This window comes from Spinacia oleracea, chromosome 1, assembly GCF_020520425.1.
Source record: "Spinacia oleracea cultivar Varoflay chromosome 1, BTI_SOV_V1, whole genome shotgun sequence".
Lineage (NCBI taxonomy): Eukaryota > Viridiplantae > Streptophyta > Magnoliopsida > Caryophyllales > Amaranthaceae > Spinacia > Spinacia oleracea.
Window position 1 is genome coordinate 79,427,378 of NC_079487.1, and position 11,533 is coordinate 79,438,910.

Below are 11,533 nucleotides of genomic sequence, written 5' to 3' on the forward strand. Positions count from 1 at the left end.
TATGGGAATAATAGATACGACGTAATAATAATTATTCTAAATTGGTAATATTTTAGTCAAATCTTTATATTAAAAATAGAAAATATATCACTCAATATTTTTGTCAAATTACCATATTAACATTTTAAATATGCATATTAGATGAATAAATTTAAACGAGTATGTTAAAAATGTTATAACCATGCAATAGTTGGTAAATATTCAGTTAATTATTTTGTGAAAAAAATTATCAAAATCCGTGCGTGCACGAGATCTAATCTAGTATCTTATGAAGTAATTCAATTTGTTCATGGACACACGTTAGACAAAAGCGAATGAACAACCGGTTAAATATTTTTTCCACTTTTTATTTTACTAAAATTCAAAATGAGTAATTTGTTTTTATCTCCCTCCATTTTTAATAATTCAAAATGAGTAAAAAAAACCGTGTAATTTTTTGTGCTGATTTTGGGTTTTCTCTTTTTCTTCTCCTATAGTCTATAGCAGTCAGTTCAGGTGATGAGGAGGGTTCTTCATATACAGCTGCAACATTAATTAGGGTTAGGGTTATCGCAAAATATGGACACTCCTGAATCTAAATCAACTCCGGCTAACACCCGCAAAATCAAATTAATCAATCCTTCTTCATCAGATTCTCCAGCTTTTCAAGTATAAATCTCTTCCTCTTCGTTTTTATCAGTATAATTAATATTTTGTTTTTGGTCATTTCAGTCTAATTTTTGAAGGAAATTCAGTGGACTTTGTTGATTTTAAAGTTCATTTCAAGTAATCAAACATCAGGTCTTTTTGTTTCTTCACAAAAATCCACTGCCCATTTTTTGTAATGTTTGTTTTCATCGGTTTATTTACATCAGTTTTGTTGTTAATTGGGGTGATTATCTTCTCGCTTTCAACAAGCTGAGGTTGAAATTGAGGGATTTTTTGCAATGTGGTTAGGGTTTGAAGTGGATTTGACGGATGTGTCAATGATAATTGATTATTCTAGTTCTGAACCCTTCAATTGGAACCCCTTCTCCAAGTTTGCTGCAGAGTTACAAAAATTCAACATTCCGTCCCCATTCATGGGTGTCATATGAATGTAGCATTACCCCTGGAGGTGGTTTCTTATAGACCCTTGGTTGGAAATGTGGTAGATTGATTTCCCTAGTCCCCATTATCGTATATTACACAATTGGACTTATAATGGAATTATCATTGTGTATGGTTTATTGATTCTTCACGCCTGAAGTAGTGGGACTGTGTAATTAGTTTAGTGCGTAGCATATTGGGATTGATAACTCTTGGATGGAAGTTTCCTACACCCATTAGGCTGTTAGTCCATCCTTCACGAGCAACAGAAATTTTAATGCCGGCTGTGTTTGTTTGTGCATAGCTAGGAATAAGAGTGAATTGCTCTCAGTTTAGGTGTATAAATCTGTACAATCAGGTGCTAAGGTTTTACCTTTAAGTACGATTTATGAATGGTGATTTGGATCAATGGATAGCTTTTGTGCATTTTTCTTTGAGTGATGGTTGTTGTTTTTCTCTCTATTGGACCAATGACTAGTGAAGAGGACCAATGGCTAGTGACGACCTGTCTTCTAATGTCGTTTATTATATGCCATCATGAATCAGCCTAGCTTAGAAGAAGCATGAGCGATGTGACACACATGAAGTGTCATTGTGACATGTTCTATTTTGGGTTCAACACCATTCTAATTTCTGGTTCACTACACCAAGGTATTTCAAAATTATTTGATCCTTGGGACATTTGTGAGGCTTCCACGAGCTTGTATTGTGATACAGATGTATTATCTTACTACAACTGTGATAAAACAAGAATACTTCCTATCTTGTTGGAAGCGCAAGGTTGTGCAATCTGGTCCTAAGGTTCTGGCCCTATGCCATCAAATATGTAAAGGGGGCTGCATTAAGGTTACTGGTTCAGCTGCATTTTTTTTTGTAAAAGGGGTGGGGCGGAGGGGGTTATGGTTGGCATTTTCTTGCACCTAACAAATGACTGATGATAAAAGACTACTCAGTTTCTTCTGCCGCATCTGCATATACGTCAAATTACGGATGTTATACACCTTTACAGCACTTTAGATAGGGGAGCCAACTAGCCAAGTCACCCACATTAATGTTTAATCTTGACTTTTGTTTGGGTTCATGATAAGCAAAAAGATCAATTGGGATTCACCTGAGATTTAAGACGTGTATGAGGGTTCCATGAATTGAAGAGATTAAGAAAATGGTTCTTAAATGTGGTTTATGGTTAATTTCTCGTGGAATCTTTTTTGTTTTATCCATGCGTCTAAGTTTAGCTTCTTCTTCTTACACTCCTGAATAAAGAAAACGCCTAATTCAATCGGGAGTTTGGTACTCACTTGAGATTTAGGACGATTACGAGGGTTCCATGAATTGAAGAGATTAAGAAAATGGTTCTTAAATGTGGTTTATGGATAATTTCTCGTGAAATCTTTGTTGTTATATCCATGTGTCTGAGTTTAGCTTCTTATTCTTACACTCATAAATAAAGAAAACACCTAATTACTTAATAATCGGCATGCTTATTGTTGATTAGACCTATGGGTCTTCTGCAAGGAAATTATGTGGAGAATACCTTTTTGTGGATTGACATTAACTTAAACATTTGGATGTGTTATGAGTTGTATATCTAATTTGCAATAATTTGCTTTTCTTCAGGACTCACCTGTATTCAATTACATAAGCAACCTGTCTCCCATACAGCCTGTCAAGGCTGGACCTGTTGCTCAAGGATTTCCTGGGCTAGCTTCACCTCCCCTTGTATTTACATCACCGCGCATAAACTCACTTACAAATTTCTTTAACAGGCATGCCATCATGTTTTTTTCCCCAATATACTTCCATTGATTTCTTTTTAGTGGATATTTTTTGCTTCCGAAATTAAGTGAGCCTTTGATTGCATTCAGGAAACTACAATCTTCGGGGCCTAATTTAGAAATTTCTCAAGACCATGACAGTTGTCAGAAAGAAGAAAGTGACCAGGGTGATTCAGTAAAATTAGTTCGCAGTGATCAAAAGACCTGCAACGCAGAGAAGTTACCACTAGTTCCTACTTACAGTTCGTCTGGTTGTGATGATTTCTTAGCCGATCCTGGGCAATGTGCTAATTCTTCACAAATAATACAATCTGGCGATGCCCCTCCATCTCTAGATGGTGGCTGCTTGATGAAACTAGATATTGGTAATGCCAGAGCTGTGGGCCTGAATAGTTCAACATTGCAAAAGAGTAAAAGAGGTGCACAAGCAAAGTCTAGGATTAGTGTCAGGCTGGTGAAAAATGAACCGCGACATTTAATATCATCTTCTGAATGTTCGGGTGCCTTACCCAGGTTGTTGACGGATCATGCATCCGAAAAATGCCAACCTGGAGATTCTTTCAGTGAGGTTAATATTTTTTATATGTCCGCTTTCTTGTTAGTGCATGACATCTAACTTATATTGAGTTCCATATCCCCCCCCCCCCCCCCTCCCCTTTAGGCAGTTGATGTTCACATTCTATTTCCTTTGCAGTGACATAACTATTCATTCTACCACTTGCTGAATTCTAACGCAGGCCAGTAATTTTGAACGTGGCACTCTCAGGCGTTGCCTTTTTGATGAGAGTCAAAGAAATTATTCTGCTGACGAATCTGGTTTTTGGGACCCCATTGCTAATGCCCAGATTCAAGAGTCTGTTAACATGCCCACTGGAAAAACAGGGAGTAGGCAAATGAACAACCTCTCCAAACCCGCTGTTGGTTCGTGTGTTTCTTCAATTACTGGGAATAATCCTGTTGTCATCCCAAAGCCACTAGGTATAGGGTTGCATTTAAACAGTGTAGTTTACCCCAGATCAACGGATAGTGCAATTGGTAGTCAGCAACCATCTGTGTTGAGAGTGGAAGGAAAAAAGTTGTTTTTTCTCACGAACAATCAATCAGATGGAAAGGTTGATGCTTCCAATGTAATAGAGAAAGTTCTAGTTAGCTCTGAGGAGCTAGATCAACATCAGGTCTGCTTAGTACCTTCTTCTGACAACACCATAGCTTCAGATGCTATCGAACAATTTAACAATGCCATTGAGACGAAGTTAGATGCTTCTTCTACAATTACAAATGAGATAACATTAAGTTCAGACCTTGCTGAAAATAATGAGTCTAGTCTCGGAAGCCCAAAGAAGAAGAGGCAAGCACCAAATCTATGTCTTACTTACACGTCAGTTTTAAATAAATCCTTTCACTTGCACTCTGACATTATTCCTCCAGGAAAAAGATATCAAGCTCTACTGACGATGACACAACCAAGCGATGTAATTGCAGAAAGACAAAATGTTTAAAACTGTAGGTGTATTTATCTCACTGCTATCTCATTTTGGTTGGTACTTGATTAACCCTTTACTCACTGTTTGCCTTTTTTTTATGGTTTCGTTGCAGTTATTGTGATTGTTTTGCTGCGGGATTCTACTGTGGTGAATCCTGTGCTTGCGTAGGATGCTTTAATCGACCTGAATATGAAGATACAGTTCTAGAGACAAGGCAGCAAATCGAGTCCAGAAATCCGCTTGCATTTGCCCCAAAAGTTATGCAGACAGTCACAGCTTCTCCTACCATCAGCAAGGTATTTCCCCTTACACATACCCTATAACGCGAGGGAGTTATTTGGAAAAGTTTTAATTATTTGTTGTCGACTTCGGCAGGCTGTCGGCAATCTGTCAACTCCGTCCTCGGCAAGGCATAAAAGAGGATGCAATTGCAAAAAATCTATGTGCCTTAAGAAATACTGCGAGTGCTATCAGGTCATTTAGCTCCTGATCGCTTTTGTTGTATCATGTTGGTTCTATCTTGTCGTTTAAATGTTTTTATAGTTGGTGGCTTGGTGCTACATACCGATATTTTTTGTTCACCATTTTGCGGCCATCATTTGTTGAACAGGCTAATGTTGGATGTTCTGAGGGATGCCGTTGTGAAGGATGTAAAAACATATATGGAATAAGAGAAGGTAAATTATATATTAGAATTTGTTTTCCTCTTGCCCCTACGTGACTGTTTGTGCGCGAAGAGACGGATAAAATGATGAACCAGTTTTACTTTTGTTGCCGTTTATTGGCTCCATTATTTTGTTTTATGGTGGTTTCAGTTTGCTTGTTGTCTTGTAATCGGTACATGCTAGTGAAAAGCCAGAAAATGTAGAAAAGGCGATCAACTATTTATCTTGTCTATGCCAAACTCTTTTCAATATATTTGTTTGCTTTTACAGTACTAAGTCATGTTTCATGAGAATTTACAGTTTATCAGCTTATATTTGTGCAACCTGCTTGGCCAATGAGCCAAGTCCACATTTCTGTAACCAATTATTGCACTAGTTTTGGTTATTTAATCCACATAAATATATTCTACTTAATCCACAACTGGCTGCTAGCCTGATATGGATTGACTTTCTAGACTGGGAAAACTGTAGTTGGCAACTCATATTTTTCAAATTGTGATAGCCGAATTAATGTTAAAGTTCTTTTTTAAATATTTTTTTTCCTGAGCTACATGTGTTGCTTGATCTTTCTAATATATGAAATTGGTCCTTGTTTTAGAATCTTAGGAGGTTCGACTGCTAGAGGAAGCAGTATTGAGATTGGAATATGGATGAAACGTTTTAGTTTAGAAATGGATACAGGACTGTACCTATTTTGAGCTAATAGTTGAGAGTGTTGGCATTGGAATGAGAACAGCGAGCCAATGGCTTCATAGCGTTCCATAGTGTATTATCATTACTCCAATGCCTCTTATGTGGCCTCTGCCTAAGGTGGTGGGAGGAAGGGGTATGACATATGCAGACTGCAAAGTTCTTTTTTACCTTTTGTTGGGTATAGAATGCAACTGGTGTAGAGATAGTGTGTTAGTGCTGATGTTTAGTCTTTTTTTATTTTTCCTTTCATTCACCTTTTACTAAGCAATCAGAATTTAACTTTGTTGTGTTTCAAAGTTCTGATGTGGGTAATTGTTTGGTAATGATTATAAAGTATTTTTGTTTGAGTACCCAAAAACCTCTCCTTATCCTTTTTTTAGTTTTTTCATGAAAAGTTTCAAAAAATCACCAAAAATACCCCAAATTTTCACAAATACATCTACATACCTTGCTACTAACAGAACTCTAACTCTGTTAACGTTAACACCTAATTAAATAAATTAACCTTAATTAACCCTAATTAACTACTTACCTTATATCTCCTCCCCTCAATTACCCCCAATTAACCCCCAATTAACCCCTAATTACCCCATTTCCTTTTCTCTCCTCTCTCCATCACCACTAACGCCACCCTGCCTCCTCTTCATCCCCGCCTGTCACTCGGTTAGGAAGAGGTGTTCTAATCGTATATATCACAGTTTGGAGTGTTGACCATTTTTAATCAGCCCTTTAGAGAACTCTGTTGAATCTTATGGATGAAAGTATATATGGAAGAAGATGGAGAAGAAAGTTAATTGGAGAAATTTGTTGCTCCTACTGCAGAATTGCATCAAGAGATGGAAGTGTTGGTGGAGCTTGAACAAACATTGAGGAGAAAGCAATGTATTCTAGAAACCAATAGAGTGAAATTGCTTTAATTTCAGAAGGTCATTTGGCCCCGTCAATACGTGAAAAACTTACGAGAAATGTCCCCCTGGTCCAGGACATATGACTTCATTGTGCAACTTCTATCAAGGTGTCTTGTTACTATAACTGTGAGGCTTAAAATTCTGCTTGGAATTAATCAAGTGGTATTTATGGACAGAAATCATACGCCTGGGGATCAGACTACGGTTGGATCCCTGCTTCAGAGCCGCTCATTTGTACAATCTTCTGTTTATCCCTCTGAAAATCATGCCTCTTAATTTTATTCAGGATTCCTGGTTAGATCAAGCTCTTTACTGGGATTGCCATCTAGAAGTGAGTTGGGTAAATTTTGTTGTTTATTGCGTGGTGAGAGTGGATTTAGGGTGGATACGGGTTGATTTCAAGGGGTGGAGGTGGATGGTAGGCTAGGTAAGAAGGAGAGGAGAGAGAAGGGGCTTCCATGGCAGCCATGGGTAACTAGGGGTTAATTTAGGTTCATTAGGAACTAATTAGGTTTGCTAGAGGATAATTGAATTAATTAGGGACTAATGTTAACGGAGTTAGATTCCCGTTTATAGGAAGGGTACTTCATGAATTTTGTGGAAAATAGATTTTCGAAACTTGAAGGGTATTTCTTGAATTTCGTGAAAACTGGGGGGTATTTCATGAAAAAATGTTTTTCCCCTCCTGGATGCTTTATGATATTCCATAATTAGAGTGATAGTCACTTTATAGTCGTCTCAGTGATATTCAAGTTCTTCCTTTCTCTTATTTGTTTTGGTTGGGTCTCAAGTTTTTTGGTTTATCCAAGGAGTATCTCTATATGCCTCTTAATATCTCTATATTCTTAGTCTTGTGTAATTGCTATTTTAGCATGAAGCCATACTAAACGGCAAGAGTAAAAACTTTTCTTTTGCTAACTGATAAAAGAGCTGCGGGTCTTCAAGTATCCTGACCTGTAACATGAAAAAGACCAAGTTGTTAAACTGATAAAAAATTGCATGTCATGTTATTAGTTTGCTTTATTGTGCTCCCCGGGTATTTTTAACCTCTTGGGAGAAGCAGTAACTTAACCTCTTGGGAGAAGCAGTAACTTACATCTCTAGTACATTTAAGAATTGTTTATTGGCGGATTTAGACTTAGCCCTGAACTAATTTAAGGTTATCTTGGACCTAGATGAAGGTGGTGGGAGTGTGGCACTCGTGGAAGAGATATTTGAATAGCTAAGAAGGATGCTCTTTAATCATAGGGTAAAGAATCTTAAATTGACCAATTTTGTTGGATTGGAAAGGGAAGAAATGGTGAAATTATGTTTCTTTAGTTCTCAAATCAAGGGGCTACTGCGTTGGGATCCTTTTGCATGTACATAGTCGTATGTCGGGTATGTTGGTTCAGTGACATCAAGAATTTGACTGAATAGTGAACAGAAAAGGAAACAGTAACGGGGAAGAACTGTAAATCATTTAGAAATAAATATGTTCTAATAGGGAAGGGATTTCGTATAATCTTATTCGTTCTGGGGTGACTTTTAAAATTGGTTTTCCAGCTCTGAAGCTCGAAATTCAGGATTAGTGTTCATTCATCAATAAAATATTGTCATATTTTTGGAACTTATAGGACATGATTGAAACTTATTGACTTGAAAGGATTTGATTGCAACTTATTTGAATTATCCGAACTTATTGGACCTGAAACTTATTTTTTTAAGGCGAAGAGAACACACCCTTAGCATAATGAAGAGTCGTGTTTTTCCTAACAGTCTTTCATGCTTTGTTACTGTTGAACTTGGAAAATATAGCTTTGACCTGGTTTATTCCTGGGTTGAATATGTATACTGCTGTGTGAAATTTTGTTGACAGGAGTTTTTTTTAACTCCTATTGTTTTAAGTACTTTTTGGTAAAAAGGGTACTGGGAAAATAATAGATTTGATTAGTCATTTTACTTTATGGAGGTGTTTGGTACTCCCTCTATATTTATTTAAGGGATACACTTGCCTTTTCCGGCCGTATTTATTTAAGAGATACACTTGCCATTTTTAGTAACTTATCAACCCCACCACCTAATTAAATAATCTATCTACAGCCCACCACCACCCCTCACCCCCTAAAATGACATGGTCCCCACTTGTTTTCCTTATTAAAATATCTACCCAACCCCACTTGTTTTATTTCTTTATTTCATTCAATTCTTTTTTCTTAATACCCGTGTCCGGCCGAGTGTATCTCTTAAATAAATACGGAGGGAGTAAATATTACTGCGTAGGTTGAAAGAGTTGGATGGGAGGAGCATATTTAAAGGTTAACAAACCCTTCGATTACCAATTATTGCACTCTTATCCACTTGTGCGTGCCATTTTAATGGATTCTAAAGCTGGCCGAAAACTCTTACCTACTAGTTTATTATACACTTTTAGAAAATCTGATATTGATTAGGTCAATATGCTAAATTAATTGTATAATTGGCTAATTTCCAAACAAGACGTTCACCTGTATTTGTTTCTTATGTTAATGTTGGTCAATCATATACTTTGTGCATCAAATGGCCTCGTAAATCTTAATTAGTTTGTTTTTAAAAAATTTCATCATGCGTTTTTTGCTAATTGCCAAAGACCTTAACCTTGATTCATTCCTTATATTAGAGTTAGTAGATTGTATACTTTGTACATTAAATTGTCTCTTAATTGGCTTCTCGTTTCAAGTAGACATGGTGAAATAAAGAATGTAACATTAGATTTGCTGCATCCTAGCTAATGTACATAACTTGGCAGTTGAGGGCATTAAAAGAAAGCTACTTATTGCATGGATTAATAAGTTGGAATTTATGTTTACTTCTCATTTTCCTGTCTGCTCGATATTAATCCCGAATCTTTTTTGTACAGATTATAATTTTGCCCGAGAAATTATGCTTAAGAGAGCATCTGTTGAAACGTCAGAAGGGGCGATTTCTGTCAATAATAATTTTGTCAGCAGTAGGGTTCACAGCCCCCCTAACCTGACACCAACTACACCAGCATTACAGTGCTCAGAGTAAGATTATATTTATTAATGGCCTTGGATCTATGATCCTTCCATCTTTATGAAGTTCCATTTTCACTAATTGCATGAGCTATATTCTGAATGCAGCCAGAAAAAGAATGCACTCGAATCTCGGCTACCTTTTAGGAAGTTTTTGCAGTCTCCAGATTCTAGTCATGACATGTTAACATCTGAAGAAAATTTGGCTTCTCCGAGAAATTCACAGAACCATAATGAGATTTTAGAAAAGAATAAATGTATGGATGTAGATGTCCATGATGCAGAAATAGGTCCAGAGAACATAGAAGACAGACTAGTACCTCCTGGTGATGAGTCCTTATATGCACATTGTTCATCTCAATCATCAAATACTGATGCAAAAAATAGCAAGTTGAGAAATATTTCACAGCTTGAATCTTTTGCTGAAAGTGGTCCCGTGCCACCAAGTAGTTCCCTTCGATGGCGAAGTTCACCCATTACTCCAATCACGCAGTTGACCGGTTCTGAACTCAAAGATTTTGGTACAGGGAGCAAACACTCTGACATGTTTGAAGATGACACCCCTGAGATATTGAAGCACTCTTCTACCCCCATCAAGTCCGTGAAAGTGACCTCCCCTAATAAGAAGCGCATCTCACCCCCTCACAATCATATGAATCCTTCAGAATCCTTGAAAAGCAGCCGCAAATTTGTATTGCGGGCTGTGCCGTCATTTCCACCGCTTACACCATATTCCAAAAACAGCAGCGTTGTCAACAGAGAGTAAACGCTAAATTTAAGATACCATATTTATGTTATCCACATTTCCAACTTCTGGTGAGTTTCCTGTTACATTTTTGGTTCCCAATTAGCAATTTTGGAAAAGTTGACTACGAATACATTGAGTTAAGCTATGTCATGCTCTAAATTTTTTGTTATTTTCTAGGGATCATATGGTTTGGTGTGTATCAGCTTGCACAAGCAGTATTTTCAGAAGATATTAGTACTGATTGCAGAGGTTTGTCTCCTGAACTCTGGATATGGGAAGCAATTTCTTATTTGAGAAATGTCTGTTCTTCAGCCAACAAGCTGCGACATGGTACTAGGAACTCCAACGGCCTCATTTTCAGTCGATCTACCCCAAATCTGATCGATAATCTGCTTGTATTTATACTAAGATCTTGAGATGTAACGTCCTTTCTGTTTTCGCTCTCTTCTTCGCTCCTTGGGCTATTATTTTTTCTCTCCTCTGAATGAATATTTTTAGGGGTTTAAGAAAGCAGGTAAATAATGGACTTGTACCCCAACTTAATTAATTGTCACAAATTGTTTGACAGTTATAATTCAGCATAATTCTTCTTCGACCATTGTAAATTGCATATGTATGTGAAAAACTTTTCCTATCGCGATTTTGAAACTAAAATTGATAGAACTATGAGAAGGCTCATGAGATATGCCTTGAGTTAAGCTAATTGGCTAACAGTTAACGAACAAATAGAGGGCGAAATAGTGCCCTTGTTAGTTGGTTTATTAAGAGTAGAATGGATATTTTGTTCAAGCTAATGAAAGCGAATTGGTGCTAGAGGAATCCTTGTGGATTCTTTATGTGATTTTGTTCTACATGTGAGGAAGATTTGCAGCATTTGTTCCGCTTCTTTCTTACGCTGTAACAACGGTAGAAGAGCGGGTTGGATTCTCAACTGTATCGGGATATTTTTAAATGTGTTCAACTAGAGGTGAGTGGCCTCCTAAACTAGTTGCACGTAGGGGCGTCTTATTTGCAGAGAAACTGGCTAGGAAGTACAGGCTCAGAGAGGTCACGTTTGAAGGCGATTGCCAAGGAGTTATGTCTTATCTCACCAAAATGACTACCTATTATATTCACTCGGACATATATTCAATTCTTGATGATGTTTTATTTTTTAGTTCGTCTTTGATTATGTTAGT

The 11,533-nt window shown here is 37.1% G+C and overlaps 1 protein-coding gene across 1 annotated transcript; it reads left to right on the forward strand.

The window, feature by feature from the left end:
- The first annotated feature begins 429 nt into the window (after positions 1–429).
- Positions 430–10,953, forward strand: LOC110794119 (protein tesmin/TSO1-like CXC 2). The gene is made up of 11 exons (XM_021999067.2): positions 430–648; positions 2,686–2,834; positions 2,934–3,411; positions 3,581–4,191; positions 4,272–4,346; positions 4,440–4,623; positions 4,703–4,801; positions 4,938–5,004; positions 9,472–9,619; positions 9,716–10,423; positions 10,533–10,953. Exons 1-10 carry the CDS (start codon positions 559–561, stop codon positions 10,371–10,373), a joined length of 2,559 nt encoding a protein of 852 aa, XP_021854759.1. The 5' UTR covers positions 430–558; the 3' UTR covers positions 10,374–10,423; positions 10,533–10,953.
- The last annotated feature ends 580 nt before the right edge of the window (positions 10,954–11,533 follow it).

Excerpts from the sequence above, each read along its gene's own strand:
- LOC110794119 (XM_021999067.2), top strand. The coding sequence starts at position 559 with ATGGACACTCCTGAATCTAAATCAACTCCGGCTAACACCCGCAAAATC. Across the intron at positions 3,412-3,580 it reads CTGGAGATTCTTTCAGTGAG|GCCAGTAATTTTGAACGTGG; the intron begins GTTAATATTTTT and ends ATTCTAACGCAG. Across the intron at positions 4,624-4,702 it reads CTTCTCCTACCATCAGCAAG|GCTGTCGGCAATCTGTCAAC; the intron begins GTATTTCCCCTT and ends CGACTTCGGCAG.